An 18981-nucleotide genomic window follows, 5' to 3' on the forward strand; every position below is an offset into this window, starting at 1 on the left:
GACCGAGGGCTCAGAGGAACACTGATCCAGGCCACTGCTGCAGACCCAGGAGCCATGAAGCAGGTCTCCTGACCTCCAGCCCAGGCTCATGCTGCCTCTAACATGGATGAGTGTTAAGAAAAGTATGAAAGCCTAGATCAAAAGTCTCCTGCACACAGCACATGCGGTGGCCAGATTCTCAACTCCCTAAGGGCACAGGTGCCTCCAAACTTCTCAGTACCCCCACTGCCTTGGAGGGCTGCTGGACACTTGGTGAGCATTCAGCCAATGCTGTATGGATGAAGAGGTGTTGGGTGCATGTATGCATGGGTGTGTGGGTGGATGGATGGGTGGGTGAGTGTGTAGGTGGGTGGATAGAGCTATGTCGACTAAGAGCTACTTCCCACTGGTATACATCCAAAGTAGATGCCTTTGTGATATTTTCAGCAAATGCACTTTTAAAGCCACCTCTATAACGGAAAAAGCAGGAGCTGCTTCATAAATCTGTAGGCAGATGTGAAGCCACCTTAACAGTCCTGCAGAGGGGCTGGGAAGCCCCAGGGGAATCCCAGAGCAGGTTCCAACCAAAGACAATGACAGTGCCTTCCAGCCAGCCTCCCTGTGGCTCTGTGGTAGAAGAGCAGCAGACCCCAGATCCAGACTCTCAGTGGGACCAGAGGAGCACACACGAAGGCAGGAAGACAAGGGGTGAAGGAGACCCAAGTTCCCCAACCAGTTCTACCTCTCACTCAACTTGTCACCTGCCTCCCTTTCTTCAGCTGTCAGATGGCACAATACTTGCCATTTCTCTCTTTATAACAACAGACCTAATTAAATCATACAAGTATCAGAAGGTAAAGCTCTGAGAGACTTCCCTGGTGGTCCAGTGGTAAAGAATCCGCCTTACACTGCAGGGGATGCGCGTTCGATCCCTGGTCAGGGAACTAAGATCCCACATGCCACGGGGCAACTAAGCCCATGTGCGACACAACTACTGAGCTCGCCCGCCTCAACTAGAGAGCCCGCGTGCCACAGACTATGGAGCCCACGTGCCCTGGAGCCTACGCGCCACAACTAGAGAAGAGAAAACCCGCACACCACAACTAGAGAGAAGCCCGCGTGCTGCAACAAAGGGCCCGCGTGCTGCAACTAAGACCCGATGCAGCCAAAAATAAATTAAATAAATAAATAAACAATAAAATAAATCTTTAAAAAAGAAGAAGACTCCCACTCCCAATGCAGGGGGCCCAGGTTTGATCCCTGGTCCAGGAACTAGATCCTGCTGCAGCCAAATAAATAAATTAAAAAAAATTAAAAAATAAAAAGGTAAAACTCCCAAGGACACAGGAAGTACTCAACAATCGTGAGCAGTCACCCTTCTCATCTGGGAAAAATGCTGTGTTACTCTAACACCTTTTAATAACAAAACAAACAGACAAACAAAACCTAAAACAAGAGCAAAAAAACTGATGCCTATAATAGTGTTTTGAAAGCTACAAAGGATCATGCAAGTTTTATCATGATGATGAATAGTTACATGCCATGCAACACTAGTGTCAGTAAAAACCAACAAAACAGCCCTAACACACACTCCCCTTTAAACTGCAGACTAGACTCACAAAGAATCAGCATTAGAAAGGGCTTGGAGATGGGTTTGTCCCCCTCATCAGGTTACAACAGAGGCACCAGAGGCTCAGAAAGATTAAGCAATTTGCCCAAGGTCACCCAGCAAGAAGCAGGGCTTCCTGGCCCCCTGAGAGCTGGAGCAGGATAGCCAGGGGACCAATGTCATCTCAAGCATCCCCTCCAACATTATCAGGTGGCCCTTTCAGTGTAGCAGCCACCTCAGTGATGGAAAAGTCCCTGGAAATGTGGACGCTCATTTTGAGCCAAGTCACAAAAGCCAAGAGAACAATGTCCAGTGTCGTCACAGCCAATGAAAATATGGATAAATGGGACATAGTCAAATGGGCTTTAGTCCTGTCTTGGCCCCAACTTGGTATAACCATAGGCAAGTCTCAGCTATTTTGGATCACAGGATCCCACGCACAAAAGAAAAGCTCTGTGTCGGAGTTTTGTCCTCTGTAGAAGGAGAACGTAACAGTACCTTTCTCCTGTTGTGAGCATTGAAGGAGACCATGTGTGTAAAATACACAGAACAGAGCCTGGTACCAGCACGTGGTAAGTGCTTAATGAATGTTAGCTACTACTCTTATTTGTATTTATCATTGAAAGGAGAGGTTGAGAGCAGCCAAATCCATGACCCATGCACAACCATCCGTCTATTTATTCATAGTCACTTGAAGGACAGAGGGCACACGTGATCATCCAGACCCAGCAAATAAATACAACCATTGTTTGCAAGCCAGAGGTTTTGTTTGTTTTTCTGTTTGCTTGTTTTGGGCCAACTAAGTGGCTATGCGGTGCCATCTCATTCCACTGAACTTCCGCTGTCCTGTCTTCTCATTCCATGTCCGCGCCTTCCTTCTTCCAGACTACAAGCACCACACTTCTGCTCAGGGGGCCCACGGGCTGCTCCCATCCTTAACAGCACAGTGTGCGTCCAGTCAAGTCCACACCAAATGCCTGAACTCCGCCCTTTTGTGCCCGGCCCAGGAGGCACCACACACCATCCTGGGTTTGACAGCTCCATTTCGTCTACACTGTAAAAGCAGGGTAGAGTTTCCTGATCCTGAAACTTAATTTGCAGTAAAATGACTGTGTGGAGCCAGCAAGCCAATGAAAAGCAAGGAGAAAGAGCATCTTTAAGGGACCAATGGGAACGAAGGGTCTGAGCTGTTATGACATAGTAACAGTACTTTAGGAAGACGCAGTCCAGACTGCAGGACAGGACAGGCTCAGAGAACTATCGTCTATCTTCCACCCCACAGCCTGGAAAAAGAAGTGGGGAGAAAGAGGAGTTGTGACCATCTGATGCCAGATTTCTAATGCATTTAGGTAAGTCTCTCCACTGCATCTTCACTCACAAAGAGGAAGAAGTGGCAAGAGAGACTCTGCATAAACCCCCTGATATAGAAGAAAGGGGGCGCCAACAGAACACCAACAGCCTGCCTCTCCAGCCCCTCGAAGACAGCGTGTACTGTACAACCACTCCATAAACAGAGAGCTGATGGTGCAGGGAGCTGGTCCGAAATAACGCTCAGAGGCCAAATGAAAAAAGTAACAAGTACAGACAGGGCCTCCCATCATGGCGCTGGTCACACTGGCAGGCAGAACAGAGCTGGCATGTGCTGTGGTTTGTAAATGAAAGGCAAAATCACAACTGCTCGACGCGAATGAGCGCTGCCTAAGAGTACTTCGCTCCTGTGCAGCCCCAGAACCACGCACAGTCACCACAAACGGGAGCTCCAGACTGTCCGGGCTGCACGGGCCTCGGCCTCTCGTCACTCCCTAGAGCTCTCCCCCTCCAGAGTGTGCTGGGAATTTCATCTCAGCCCCCTCATCAATTTTCGGAAGAATACACCAGAACACTGATCAATGTATATGGGTAACACAGAACCCCAACCAACTGCATACCCTTATCAGAGTATTAGTCCTACTAACTCACCAAGAAACATCTCAGTTGGCAATTCAAAACCCAGAAGAAGCTCCATTTAAAGTTGATTTTGAGACTTGGAATCAGAAACCTAAGTTCATTCTTTGACAACATTAATTAAATTCACTAGTAAATAGTTTCTGAGCACCTACTACGTTGTAGGTACAGTGGTGGCAACCCCGTGGTGGACCAGACAGGCACACTCCCTCGAGGGGCTAACGGTCTATTTAAAACTGTATTTGTTGATTTTTAACTTGAGGAAAGGAAACTGGGGCTTTGGTTTCTGAAAGAGCTAAACAATATCGTTCTATCCAAAGGGTTTATCTGGGGTCTTCGCACGGAATTCACTATCTGCTAGAGGAAGAGAAGGCACGAAGAGCCTAAAGGAAGGCGGATTTGGAAGAGGAGGCTGAGCGCATCCAGGAAGTGGGTCTCCACACTGTGCTGGTGGAGGATCCAAGGAGGGGCCTCAGGGGCCACAGCTGAGTGGTAAGGACTTGCTGTGTCCAAAGTGCTCCCCATTGATGGTTGGCTAAGAGCTTTCCTATATGTTATAAAAGGCCTGATGCTTTAAAACAAAACAAAACAAGGAAGCACTAATTTTAGATTCTCCCTCTCCCCGCTTCTTGGCACTGATGGAGAAAATGAGACCCAGAAAAGGGAACGAATCTCCCAAGGTCACAATTGCGTACATGGTCAAATGGTCTAAAACAAATGACCACAACCTAAGATGACAGATCCCTTAATAATTCACAAACTGGTTTTTTTGTTTGTTTGTTTCTTTTTAAATCATAAAACAGCCTCTGGGGCAGGGTGGATGACAAGTCAGAGGAACACCTGTCCCGGCAGCCGGGCGCCCAGTCGGGGCCGTGTGGGTGCGGTAGCGGAGCGGCCTGCCAGGCCGCTACTCCTTCCAGCGCGTCATCTTATTATGGCAACGGGAACACATTCAGCTGGACTGAGGTAAGCCCCAGCCCTGTGCTCAAGGCATTCTCCAATCCGGGCTGGTTTGGGAGATGATTTTTCTGCAAACTCATACATGACTCATCTTTACAGGCCTCCTATCAGGTCTGCTGGCTACAAGGAATCCCATTCAAACCACCTCTGCCAACAGCTGCTCAGGAGACCAGGAAACACTGGGGTTGCTGCGGTTGATTTTTTAAGATGTATTTAGCCTCTGCATCTGTGCTATTTTTTACCTCCGTACAGTACTGCCGGTGATATTAGTATCATATGCAGCCTAAAGACTGCATTTGGCCTACCCTAATTTAACGGCGATTTTTTTTTTTTTTTGTAACACCAGAAAAGAAACTTAGAAACATGAACAATAATTAAGATAAAGTTACTGTGTCTCCAGCAACGTGGGAAGCTCTAAGCAGTGCTCTGGAAAAGGGCTGGAGGAGTCGGAGCAGAGGTGGGCGCCCCGCTGCCCTGCACCACACCAGGGTTGTGACCCTGGGCAAATCACCAACCTTCCCGGGCCTGAACTGCCCTCAGGGTAAAACGGGGATAACTGGCCCTGCTCTAGTCCTCAGGACTTGTTGTAGGGATCAACTGAAATGAGGTCATCTGTCAATGCACTCCGGGCGGAAACTATAGAAACTGCACAAATATTCAAGACCATCTTGATGTTACCCCTGGACCGAGAGCCCGGGAGGGCCAGGCTCCTGCTGGCTCCGGGCCACCACAAGGCGGCACAGTGTTTGCCAATGAGGAGGGTGGAGGGTCGCAGTAAGTGCCACAGGAGTGAGGGAATGAATGACTAGCAGGTGCCATAAGAGTGTTGTATTTATTGATTGGATACATTTTGAGCGCAAAGATTGATAATTGTGGGGAAAAAAAGGAAGTGTAAAATTTGAGAGGAGTTTAAAATTGATCAAAATACAGTGACCGCTGATCTACAAGGACTCTTTCCTAGGCCAAAAATGTGCAGCCTCATGTGACAGACTGCACTTGTACTTTTCATCTGTTCTGAGAAAATACATAATGACAAAAAGTTACTATGACGGCAGACAGTGTGAATTTTTCATTTTAATTTATAATGAAAGCATCTTCACACATTTGAAATACACAGCACCTGAGTCTGAGACACCGTATTTATTCAGTCCTTGGGCAGGGCACTGGCTGAGTCTGCTGCCACTTCAGCAGCCCCTCGGAGTAGCCCGAGGCCACAGGGGGCCTAGAGAGTGGCCAGAGGGGGTTCGGTAATTGATGAAACTCCTAGACAGACTCCCAGTGGTCTGCTGGAAATACACAGCAGGGAAAGACCCCCCCCCCAAACAAACAAACAAATAGAAAAACCTGCGTAATTTATATCTTTATGACATCTACTTTTATTGTCTGCCCCAGTTGGATGGTATGGCCCAGGAAGCACAAATCTTTCTTGTATCCCAAACACTAGAAACTCTGGGCCTTTGGGAGGTTCTGGATAAACTATTTGATAAATGAACTGAGGAATGAGCACCTGAGACTCTCTGATGAGTACAACAGGTGAAACTGAGGCCACCTTCTTCCCTACCCGCCCTGCTGCACCCAGCTAACGGCTCACCTGAAATCTCAGCCCCTCACAGAGGCAGTTCCCACCGTGAGTCTGATGGGATCCCTTGTAACCCCCGCAGCGCTCCCCACACTGCCAGAGAGGTAAGGCCTGTGTGGCGGCATGATGCTCGCCGAGTTCACCGCTGGCTCCCCAGAGCCTTGCACAGCGCCGGACAGGAGCTCGATCAGTGCCAAGCAAGGGGATCAAAGAATAAATCCATGAAGGAATGGGGCAAAGACTTCAAAGTCCAGATAAAAAGCAAACAAACACGAGTGATTTCTGCAAGGAGAGGGGTGCAAACTCAAACGTCAACAGTCCAAGTGGGAAGCAGGAATCAGCGCTGGGGCTGGCAGCAGGAGTGGGAGGTCCCCGCCACAGTGGCCTCGTAGGAACAAGCGCCCAGGGTTACTAGAGCTGCTCGTTTTCCAAAAGAACCAGAAACCTGAGATTTGTGAGTCATTTCCTGATTGTTAAATACTGACCATCAATTCTTTCCTTTTTCTCCAAGAACATGTATGGACCACACACAACACATCCATTGCCTGAATCCAGCCCACAGCCACCAGTCTGTCACCTCTGCTCACCAGGCCAGAGAGGTGTTTCAGCTCCAGAAGCATTAAGGCTTCAATTCCCTCCGCTTAGTGCATTTGCTGGGAGTAAGCATGAGCACGCTGAGACCCACCGTAACGCGTACACGCCAGAACCAGGTTCACTGGTCCCCCAAAGTGGCCTCAGCACTGCACACATCTCCCGCCAGCGTGGGTCCTCCAGAACAAGTCCCTCTTAGTTCCCAGGGAAGCGCCTCTTCTCCTTGCCAGGCCTGCCCGAAAGCTCACCCCGGGAGTGCCCTACTCTGTCTGGCTCCACTCACTCCCCGCCTCCCCATTATCTCCGGAAGACACCAAGGAGCCTCCCCCTCCACTCCAGCATTCTTCCTGGCCTTCCAAATTCAACCCTTCTCCACCAAGCCTAACTGGACTGGCCCAACCAGCTAGCAAGCTGATCCTGTGCCACCCTCTGGAACCCAGACTGTCTTCATCCCCCACTGGGCCCAGAGCAGATAACTGAAGACAGCCAATCTGGTGCCTACAGAAGGGTAGGCCCTCCTAGGAGGGCAGTATGTATGACACCCCCAGCCCAGGCAGGCACTGCTCAGTAAGTAAACAGGTTGAAAAGCAGCACAGACAGATTCAAAAAGATCTCCCCCAGAGGTTGAAGAGGCTGCAGCTCACGAGAGGTATCAGGTGGGAAGGATGGGCAAGAGTCTCGGGGCTGTAAGGGATGCACAAAGTTTTCTTTTACACTCAAAAAACCTTGGTTCCCTTAAGCCCTGAGAAGTGAAAGCACTGGTCCTATTATCAGAGAGAAGAGATTATGAACACATGTAAGCAACTCTTCTGCTCAAGTCAACAGAAAACAGCAAAACCTAACAACAATGAGCACTGACTGGGTGTCAGGCTCTGTAATTTCCCAGAGACTGTTCACCTGCTAACAGGAGGCGCCACTTCACCTAAGGACCCTTCCTTCAGGAAACACTTTGCGGGTGACTTCACAGTAGGTCCATTTAGAAACCGAACGGGAAATCTCATCAAAATGCAAAGTTGAAAGCCACCCACAATGACCAGCAGAAACCACCGAGAAGGTGTACCCCTCATTCCAGAGTGTCCCAGGCTTCCTCGACAGTTGTGTGTGAATCACAGCAGAAGACCTTACACTAGAAGGACAGAACTCCCGCTAGCTCCACGTGAGGTGCCATCTCTGGTCTTGCCAACCTCAGCACTTTCAGCTCAGCCGCCTCCCACCACATGCATCTTCCTCCTGAGATTTCCACAACCCCTGCTTGGCCTCTTCCCCCACCTCCACATGGGGCACCCTCGCCCTCCTCCAGAGCCTTCCCCATGCCCTCAGCGCACAGGCCACCCCTCACCTGTGCCCACGGGCCCCGCCTCCTGCTGCCCCACAGTTCCCGAGGCCTGGCAGCCCAGGGGTGATGCTGGGGCCAGCTCTCCCACCCACAGACAAGCTTCTCCGAAGGCAGGTACCACTGGATTCTGCATCTACTACAGCCCCTGGCCGATGGAGGTGCCCAGGCATAACCTGGGCCGAAAAGAACTGGCCTCAGGCCTCCTTTCTCCAGGGAGTAGAGGATGCACGTGGCAGCTCCTCTGAGAGGGCTGAGCTGTGGAAAGCAGCCCGTGGGGTGGCAGGTGCTTTTCACTGTGCTCTTTTGGCTTTCCGTGATTGACAAATTTTTCAATTATCCTTATAATTAGACAAAACCCTGTTAATGCTATTCTGAAAATAAACCAGCCAAGTTTCTCATCAATACCATTCAGAGATGCGACGCATCCTGAGAAACACTGCATATATTAACCAGAGGTTATTTCTGGAACGGCATGTGAGCCGGGAGGAAACTCCTGGTCACTGGACACGGCCCTGGCCCTGAAGAACAGCGACAGAAATACTCAAGAAGCAGCACCTGAAGCCAAGGGCCCTGCCCCCAAGGAAGGCACCCAGGCTTCCACTCAGAGAGCAGGGCATCAGGGCCCGGCCCGCTGTCGTCTGGCCGGGCGGCCTACGAGAAGCCATTGAGCCCCAAGCCTGTCAAACCGGGACCACGTTCTCTGTCACAGAGAATCTACGAAGATTTAATAAGCCATACGTTTAAGGTGCTCAGCACAGAGCCGGATACACAGAAAACCCTCAAAGAAGGCGACGAAAATTTCCTTCCTGTGCTCAAGCCACAGCCTGCAAGTTACACGGCCGGCTCGGTCCACTTCCGAGGCGCCTCTCCGAAAAGTGTCCTGGTTCAACCTGGGAAACCAGCAACTTCCAAAATCAGTGTAACCTTCCCCCTATCCATTCCCCTAAGCTCCCACCTTCCATAGCTTGGCTGCCAAGCTGATGACACGGTACCAGGTTATGACAACCAGTGATGTCCCCGCTAGGGAGCCCAGGACCGCCTGCTTCCCTCACCTGCGACTCAAGGATGCGCCCTGCAAGGTGTCGCTAATTAAGCCCTGGGCCCCAGGTGCACGGCCCGAGTAGAATCTTTGGAGACTCTATTCCCCGTCCGGGCAAAACCCAGCTAACCGGAAGGCGAGGCTCCGGGATTTCCAGGAGCACACAAAGGGATGGGGTTGGCATCAAGACTTCCAACCCACCCCCAACCCAACCGGCTCCCCACAAGCCCCGCTTCCACGGCTCAGCTTGATACCAGAGGAGAGCTCGCCCGCGCCCTGAAAACGCCCAGACACATCCTGCCCACTTCCTTTGAAGCCTCCGAAGTGGATACTTCTGGTTAAATATAAACTCGAGGCTCATCAGAAATGACACATTTTATGGCTCTGCTCTGTTCACTGCCTGAAAGACAACCGCCCGCCGCCGAGCCACTCGGGCACGCGGCCGCGGTCCCTGCCCAGTCCCCGGTCGCCGCCGTTGTCTCAAAGTTCACGCCGCGGGCCGAGCGGCGGGCACCGACCGGCCCGGCCGCGGGGCCCTGCGCCCGCACTCCGGCCCCCGCCGGCCGTGCGCCCCAGGGAGCGCCGCGCGGCCCGGCCCGCCGCCCGCCCGAGACGCGCCCCGGCAGGCCCGGCGGCGCTTTCACTTCTGCTCCCGGCGCGGCGACGGGCCCGCGCCCCCCCGGGAGCCCGGCCGCCCGCCCGCCCCGGGCACGGGCCGCCCCGCGCCGGCCGCGCGCCTCACCTGCTTTCTCGATCTTGCCGGACATTTCCGGGCTGCGCCGGAGGCCGAGGCCGCCGCTCATCGGGCCCGCGCCGGGCCGCTGCGGGGCCACAGGCCGGCGCGGCCGCCGCTCGCCTCGGCCCTGGCTCGCCGCGCCTCAGACCCGCGCCGGCATGGCGGGCTCTGCGGGCCGCGGCCTGTGCGCTCGGCCAGCGGCGCCCCAGCCCGCCCGGGGCCGCCGCCGCTCCCGCCGCCAGCCGCCGCCGCTCCGCCTCCTCCGCTCCCGCCGTCGCCGCCGCCGCCGCCGCTTCCCCGGGCCCGCGAGCCGGCCGCAGCGCCGCGCCGCCGCCGCCGCCGCCCGCCCGCCGGCCTCGGCCGCGGCCAGAGCGCCACCTGCCGGGCGGCTGCCGCGCCGCCGCGAGCTCAGCGCCCCCTGCCGGCCCGGAGTCTCCAAGCCAGGGCGAGGGACCCACCCCCTCGACAACCACCCGCCCCCCCAACCCCGCCTGCACCTGGGACTCAGCGTCCCCTGCCCGCGCGGAGCCTCCACGCCAAGGCCTGGAGTTGGACACCACCCCAGACTCAGCATCCTCTGCCGTGGAACCAGAGTCTCCAGCTCAAAGCCCGAGTCTGATCCCAACCAGGACTCAGCTTGCCCTGCTGGCTGAAAGGCTATCGTGACCCTCTCTCCCGAGACTCAGCCACCCGCCCCAACCCCCCGCTGCTGGCCTGTAGTCTCCATACCATGGCTTGGGACTGACACCCCAATCCAGGGTTCAGCGCCCTCCCCTGCCCAGGGCCTGGCATGCCCCCTCACAACTTGGAACACAGAGCTCCCACCCGAACTCTAGCCTCCATGCCAGGCCTATGACTGACGCCACCCGGGATTCAGGGCCCCTCGATGGCCCATAGTTCATGCCAAGGCCTGGGACCAATCCCCCCTCCCTCCCTCCGGGTCTCGGCAGCCCCTGCTGGCTGAGTCACCTGGCCAGTGCGCCCTGCCCTCCCAGAGGCTCCAGGCCGGGGACTGACCTGACCAGGGGTTCAGCCTGACCTGACCTGTCCCCTTACCTGAGACTCAGCAGCCCCTGAGGGCAGGAGCCACCTGGCCAGGTCTGGGCCAGACTCCCCTGAAGGTTCAGTGTCCCCAGAGGCCCAGAGTCTCCCTGCCAACGTCTGGGCCCAACCCATTAGGACACAGCGACCCCTGCCTGCTCTACTCATTTGACCCCCAAATGGGGACCAGGCTATCCTCCAGCCTGGGCCTCAGCTGTGGGCATTTTCTAGCATGGCGATGAGTTCAGAAAAAGTCATTGGTTAAAGAATCAAAGATCCTACTTAGGGCTAGGCACTGTGTGAGCTGCTATGGGTCCTGCAAAAATGTGCACGATCAGTTCTTCCCTCCAAAGAGTTTGTAACTTGGGGAGTCAAAGTTAGATCATATAATGCAAGTATAAATAACAACAAATTTTAGTAACACAAGGGATGTTCACGTCCTGCCCCCTGCTCGCTATTCTTGGCCCAAGATGGAATACAAAGAAGTAACACAAAATGAACTCGGTTTTCCCTCCTGTTTCCCTCAGATAAATTAAATAATCTGGTGATGGGAAAAGGGTTTGGAAGAGGTGGAGGGAGAAGGAAAGGTAATTGACGTTGCAGAGATTCCTGTTCGCATCTGCCGGCACACTCTGGCGGGCTCGCTGATTCTGTAACTGAGAGCTGGCCCTGGGTGGCGGCCAAATTTCCAGAGTCCTCAGTTCCAGCTCTCTAGGGGTCAAAGGCAAAGCCAAAGACTGACAAATTCATCTCTCTTTTCGAGCTGATGAATGGCTGCTCTGAGCCAGAGCCGCACTGCTCAGCTCTCGTGGCAGCTGCGTCGTCAGGCAAAACTGGCCCTTGGCCCCAGACCGCCCCCCCCACTCCCAAAGCTGTCCCCAATCCTTCTAGGCTTCTGAGTCAGTCTTTTAGGTCCAGATGTCTGGGTGCAAAGCAGAAAATCAGTCTGAATAGTAGGCCCAGTCAGGGGTTCGTGAGAGTGGAACCAAATATATTCAATAAATCATGACATATCAAATGACAAGACATTTTCAAACAATAAAGTACTTTATAGGGACTTCCCTGGTGGCGCAGTGGTTAAGAATCCACCTTGCAATGCAGAAGATGCAGGTTCGATCCCTGGTCAGGGAACTAGATCCCACATGCATGCCACAACTAAGGAGCCGGTGAGTTACAGCTAAGGAGCACACATGCCGCAACTTAAGAAGCCGGTGAGCCGCAACTAAGGAGCCCGCCTGCCGCAGCTAAGACCCAGCACAACCAAAATAAATAAATAAAATAAATAATAATAATAATTTTTTAAAAAGTACTTTATAAATGGACATTACCGTTAATAAGGGTCATGGAGCTTATTTAATAAAGGTTATTCATCAAAGGTGTTTATAGCTATAAGAGAACACATGCAAGGTAGTGAAAGCAAACAAGTTCCTACAGCTCTGTTCTTCCTACCTTACAGCCTTCTCTCATGCTGCTCTTTTTGTCTAGAATATTCTCTCTCCCTCCTCTCTACCTGGCTAATTCCTAGTCATCTTTCACTTCTCAGTTTAACTGCCACTTCCACGGGAAACCCTCCCCTGACTCCCCCCATTAGGGCCAGTTCCTGTACTGGTCAAGATGCTTGATATCACTGTCAGAAACCCAGTTCAGCTCAGTTAGGGCAAAAAGGGAGTTTGTTGGACATCATAACTAGCAAACCAGGGTTACAGCCAGGACCAACAGCTACCTCTAGGCTCTCAAACTACAACATTACTCCTCTGGGTTGGCTCTATTCCCAAGTGATCTCTCTCTGTGCAGTGGCTGAGTTGGGCACCAGCTGACTCTCCTTAGCCTAGTTTGAGTCACATGCCTGTCCCTGAGCCAATGACTGCAGGCAGGGGGTTGGGGGGGGTAGGGTGCATAAATCGGCCAGGCCTGAGAATTGCACCAAATGCAAGAAAGCTTGGGAGTGGATGCCACAGAACCAGCAACTGGGAGTGGACGGGTGATGCTCAAAGCAATATCTGGGGAAGAGATGCTGATGAGGCAAAATCCATGGACATTCATCTTGGCATCTTGGAGGGTTAAGAGCCTTGCAGCATCCTATATGTCTCCTTGATAGCACACACCTCCATATAGTTCTTTAATTTCTTGTATCTGCTTAATGTCTGTCCCCTTCAGGACACTGTGAGCTCCTACAAGCAGGGACTGTCTCATTTGTACCCATGGGATTTTAATTTATGGAGGTGACTGAGTGACAACAAGGAGAGGCCAATGCCGTTGAGAATTTATTACTTACATTTCCTGAGAGAAGGGGGCACACCATACCATGCAGGACCACATGGGGAGCACCAGGGTGGTCAGGAGGCAGAAGCAGGAGTGAGAGGAAAGCTGAGGACAGAGTCTTTATTGGGTTTTTTTTCAGGAAAGGCAAGGCAGGGCAGGGTAAACAGTTTAGGATTGACTAGTGTGAATAATTCCAATGGGCTCTGGAAAAAGGGGTGCACTCTAGTTGCCTGGCCCTGGGATAACTTAGGGCAGAGGAAATATTGGTGTGGTGTGTGAAAGTAACATAACAGATACAAGAAATTAGAGAACCATATGAAGGCAGGCATGTCCTCTCATAAGGTGATTGGGGATGGGTTGGTTTGCATATGAAAGTGTACTCCCTTTCCTATCTCTAAGAATTGGCTAGTCCCTCCCAAGCCAGCAAGACTTTTAAGATGTCAAAACTTCATGAGGCAGACATGGAAAACAAACTTATGGTTACCAAAGGGGACAGGGAGAGGGAGGGATAAATTAGGAGTTTGGATTAACATATATACACTACTATATATACAATAAATAACCAACAAGGACCTACTGTATAGCCCAGGGAACTATACTCAATATATGTGTGTGTGTGTGTGTGTGTGTGTGTGTGTGTGCATAACTGAATCACTTTGCTGCACATCTGAAACTAACACAACATTGTAAATCACCTATACTTCAATTAAAAATAAATAAATAAGTAAATATAAAAATAAAATTTCAATGTAAAAAAAAACACATCATAAGATACAGAAAATGAAAAACATTATTAGTACTAGGACCATGTCTGGCTTATGTACGTGGCAGCAACACAGGGAAGGAACTCAATCAGTACCTGCGAGGGTGCTTCTGGGCCCTCTCCCAACAGTCCAGGGAAGGATGAACCAGATGACCACTACACAGCTCTGTAGAATCCACAGTGGAAGGAAGAGCGAGGTGGCCAGGAGCCTGCTAAGAGAGCCTTTTTAAGACGGGGCTTTTGGGGCTTCCCTGGTGGCACAGTGGTTAAGAATCTGCCTGCCAATGCAGGGGACACGGGTTCGAGCCCTGGCCCGGGAAGATCCCACATGTCACGGAGCAACTAAGCCTGTGCGCCACAACTACTGAGCCTGCGCTCTAGAGCCCGCGAACCACAACTACTGAGCCCATGTGCCACAACTACTGAAGCCCGCGTGCCTACAGCCCATGCTCCGCAACAAGAGAAGGCACGACAACGAGAAGCCCGTGCACCGCAACCAAGAGTAGCCCCCGCTCGCCACAACTAGAGAAAGCCCACGTGCAGCAATGAAGACCCAACGCAGCCAAAAATAAATAAATAAATAGATAAATAAACAAATAAAACCAGCCAAAGTGAGACTGGTGGCTCCAGGGCTCATCTCAGATTGGATTGTTGATAATCACGTCACATGTCCCTGCCTGAACTCCCCAACCACACCGTCAGTTCCCTGAGGACAGAGATGATCTCTTCACTATATCATTATTGCAGATCAGAAGGGGAGGTGGAGTCCATTAATAATAGTAGCAGTGGTATGAGGGCTGCTTGCGGCTGGTCATTGCTTCAACCCTCACAGTAATCCTGGGAGGGTGGGATCTAGATCAGGGAGTATTTGTTTGGTCACATGTTACAGATACCAATTTAATAATGGCTTGGCAAAAAGAAGAATTTATTAGAAAGCACGCGGGTGTCTCATGAGTAGAACCGAAGGGCAGGAAGTGCAATACCTCACTGGCACCTGAACTGCCCACACGGCCCCTTATCCACCCACCCCCAGGTCCCTTCCTCTCCCACCTCAGCTAACAGACCAGACCCATGAAGGATGCTCATTCCCAAACCTGAGTTCCAAGAGAGATGATGTGATTGGCCCAGCTCCAGTCAGAGGCTCACCCCTGGTCCAATCAGGGCTGGCCAGGTGGATAGGGTTACACAGTCCAAACAGCTGCTAGGGTCTAACCCTCCTGGTCTGGTGAAGGAGGGCAGCCACGTCCATCTTCTCCACTCCCTTGGCTGAGTGGGTTACACAGAGACACACTTCTAGTAAGTAGTCAGTCTGCTCCACACTTTTTTTTTTTAACTTTATTCCCCCCAGGCTCACGTTTTAACCACTGTGCTACAACTTCCCTAACCCAGACTTCTCTTTAGATACCCCGCAGTATTTTACATGATGCTCCGTATTTGTTCAGTTCAGTTCCATTCCATTCACATAGATTGCATGTCCTCAGCGTACTGGCCTCATGAGAATCAAAGACAAACAAGACCTGGTTCCTTGTCTCCAGGAGCTGCAAGGGAATTGGGGGTGGAACTCTCAGTCCCCAGCAAACTCTTCTATGAGACTGGCTATGATGAACATTCCAGCGGGGGGTGCCCACCATGTTGTCTGGGTGTGAGGGTATTCATCCCGATTCGGAGCATCAGGAAAGTCCAAACAGAGGAGACAAATGTTTAGTGACTTTAGATGACATTAGTGATTTTGTTTTCATTGAAATTTTGCTCATTATTCATTCCTGTGAGCATGAGTTCCCCCACATTCCCCCATGCCCCCAAATGGTTTAGTCCCCGATCTGGTTGCCGTGCTCAGGAGACTGGGGAAGTGTCCACATACCTCCTCAAAAAGGTGGGGACAGATGTCTGGGTCATCACACCATGATCTAAATGTGGTATCTCCCAGACTGATCCCAGCAGAGCAGGCAGTACATTGGCTTCACGGTACTTTGGCCTTTTCTCGGGCAAGTTAACAGACTTCTTGCTCTGGGTGCTCGAAAGCTAGTATGAAACACATGCATTTTCAATCCTGACACAAGGTAACCACAGCCTTGAGGATCCGATTAAAATGGGATGGTTGAGCCCATAGCTGAAGCCCGCTAGGGTGCAAGGCCTGGGTGCTGTCATTTTCTTTCTTTTTTTAAAAAATTTATTTAATTTATTTATTTATATTTGGCTTTATTTATTTTTGGCTGTGTTGGGTCTTCGTTGCTGCACACGGGCTTTCTCTAGTTGCGGCGAGCAGGGGCTACTCTTCGTTGTGGTGCACAGGCTTCTCATTGCGGTGGCTTCTCTTGTGGTGGAGCATGGGCTCTACGTGCGTGGGCTTCAGTAGGTGTGGCATGCAGGCTCAGTAGCTGTGGCTCGTGGGCTCTAGAGCACAGGCTCAGTAGTTGTGGCGCATGGGCTTAGTTGCTCCACAGCATGTGGGATCTTCCCGGACCAGGGCTCGAACCCGTGTCCCCTGCATTGGTAGGCGGATTCTTAACCACTGAGCCACCAGGGAAGCCGTGCTGTCATTTTCTTAAACAGTTCAGCAAACGTTACAGATGGCCTGCTGAAGGAGGAAATTATGCAAGAAATGTGGTAAATGGCGATTAGCAAATAGTAGAAGCACACAAAACACACATCTCTCCTGCCCCCTAGTGAACATTTAAAATTCTAAACTTCGTTGGCTCAAAGCCATTTTTTAAAAAACATCTTTATTGGAGTATAATTGCTTTACAATGGTGTGTTACTTTCTGCTGTATAACAAAGTGAATCAGCTATACGTATACATATATCCCCATATCTCCTCCCTCTTGCGGCTCCCTCCCACCCTCCCTATCCCACCCCTCTAGGGGGTCACAGAGCACGGAGCTGATCTCCCTGTGCTATGCGGCTGCTTCCCACTAGCTATCTGTTTTACAATTGGTAGTGTATATATGCCCATGCCACTCTCTCACTTCGTCCCAGCTTACCCTTCCCCCTCCCTGTGTCCTCAAGTCCATTCTCTATGTCTGCATCTTTATTCCTGCCCTACCCCTAGGTTCTTCAGAACCTTTTTATTTATTTTATTTTTAGATTCCACATATGTGTGTTAGCATATGGTATTTGTTTTTCTCTTTCTGACTTACTTCACTCTGTATGACAGTCTCTAGGTCCATCCACCTCACTACAAATAACTCAATTTCATTTCTTTTTATGGCTAATATTCCATTGTATATATGTGCCACATCTTCTTTATCCATTCATCTGTCGATGGACACTTAGGTTGCTTCCATGTCCTGGCTATTGTAAATAGAGCTGCAATGAACATTGTGGTATATGTCTCTTTTTGAATTATGGTTTTCTCAGGGTATATGCCCAGTAGTGGGATTGCTGGGTCGTATGGTAGTTCTATTTTTAGTTTTTTTGGGAACCTCCATACTGTTCTCCATAGTGGCTGTATCAATTTACATTTCCACCAACAGTGCAAGAGGGTTCCCTTTTCTCCACACCCTCTCCAGCATTTATTGTTTGTAGATTTTTTGATGATGGCCATTCTGACTGGTGTGAGGTGATACCTCTGTAGTTTTGATTTGCATTTCTCTAATGATTAGTGATGTTGAGCATCCTTTCATGTATTTGTTGGCAATCTGTATATCTTCTTTGGAGAAATGTCTATTTAGGTCTTCTGCCCATTTTTGGATTGGGTTGTTTGTTTTTTTGATATTGAGCTGCATGAGCTGCTTGTATATTTTGGAGATTAATCCTTTGTCAGTTGCTTCGTTTGAAAATATTTTCTCCCATTCTGAGGGTTGTCTTTTCGTCTTGTTTATGGTTTCCTTTGCTGTGCAAAAGCTTTTACGTTTCATTAGGTCCCATTTGTTTATTTTTGTTTTTATTTCCATTTCTCTAGGAGGTGGGTCATAAAGGATCTTGCTGTGATTTATGTCATGGAGTGTTCTGCCTATGTTTTCCTCTAAGAGTTTTATAGTGTCCGGTCTTACATTTAGGTCTTTAATCCATTTTGAGTTTATTTTTGTGTATGGTGTTAGGGAGTGTTCTAATTTCATTCTTTTACATGTAGCTGTCCAGTTTTCCCAGCACCACTTATTGAAGAGGCTGTCTTTTCTCCATTGTATATTCTTGCCTCCTTTATCAAAGATAAGGTGACCATTTGTGTGTGGGTTCATCTCTGGGCTTTCTATCTTGTTCCATTGATCTATATTTCTGTTTTTGTGCCAGTACCATGCTGTCTTGATTACTGTAGCTCAAAGCCATTTTTAAGAAAAGCAACGTAATATCATTTTACAAATCTTTAAGTGTGTGTGTGTTTTTTTAAAAATATTTATTTATTTATTTAGGCTGTGCTTGGTCTTAGTTGTGGCATGCGGGATCTTTAGTTGCGACATGCAGACTCTTAGTTGCGGCATGCATGTGGGATCTAGTTCCCCAATCAAGGATCGAACCCTGGCCCCCTCCACTGGGAGCACAAAGTCTTACTAGACCACCAGGGAAGTCCCATACAAATCTTTAAGTGTTAATCACAGAAAATAAGTGCCATCATTTTGAAAAATAACATACAGACATATAAAGTCAAAGTCTCCCTTTCACTCATGAGAGGGAACGGCTTAATGTACATCCCTCCAGACTTTTCCATATTAAAAATATATCCATGCACATACTTATGTTTTTTTATATGAATCGGTTTAAAAGGTACATCAGTTGGTGCAACCGAGGCTGGCTAGATGCTCACCAAGCCCACCTACTGGCATACAGCTAGACGACATCTCCCAGCCTCCCCTGTGGTGAGGAGTGGCCATATGCTCAAGGGTGGACAATGGAATATGGTCGAAGTAATGACTGCCACTTCCATGCCCAGTCCATAAAAATCTTCCACACCTGATCCTCTACTCTCTCTCTTCTCTTCCTGCTGTGATGAAATATGGAAGATGGAAGGAGTCTGGGTCCCTGAATGGCTGCCTGGAGCAGAGCAATGTTCCTCCTCATGGACCTGCATGGGACTGGAGGTATCAATAGATAGATTTTTTTTTAAAAAGCAACGTACTATCATTTTACATATATATGTATGTGTGTATATATATACAGAGAGAGATTGAACATCTTTAATACCCAATACATATAAATCTTCTTGAT

General features: G+C 50.2%; 1 protein-coding gene across 1 annotated transcript in view; it reads right to left on the reverse strand.

Annotated features, from left to right (window-relative positions):
* Nucleotides 1–9950, reverse strand: part of RAPGEF1 (Rap guanine nucleotide exchange factor 1) — a 140765-nt gene extending 130815 nt beyond the window's left edge. Inside the window, 1 exon segment of the mRNA XM_036854496.1 lies at nucleotides 9780–9950. Coding sequence (XP_036710391.1) covers nucleotides 9780–9840 — 61 coding nt within the window. The 5' untranslated portion in view covers nucleotides 9841–9950.
* Between the last annotated feature and the right edge of the window lie 9031 nt (nucleotides 9951–18981).

Source organism: Balaenoptera musculus, chromosome 6 (genome assembly GCF_009873245.2).
Source record: "Balaenoptera musculus isolate JJ_BM4_2016_0621 chromosome 6, mBalMus1.pri.v3, whole genome shotgun sequence".
Taxonomy (NCBI): Eukaryota; Metazoa; Chordata; class Mammalia; order Artiodactyla; family Balaenopteridae; genus Balaenoptera; species Balaenoptera musculus.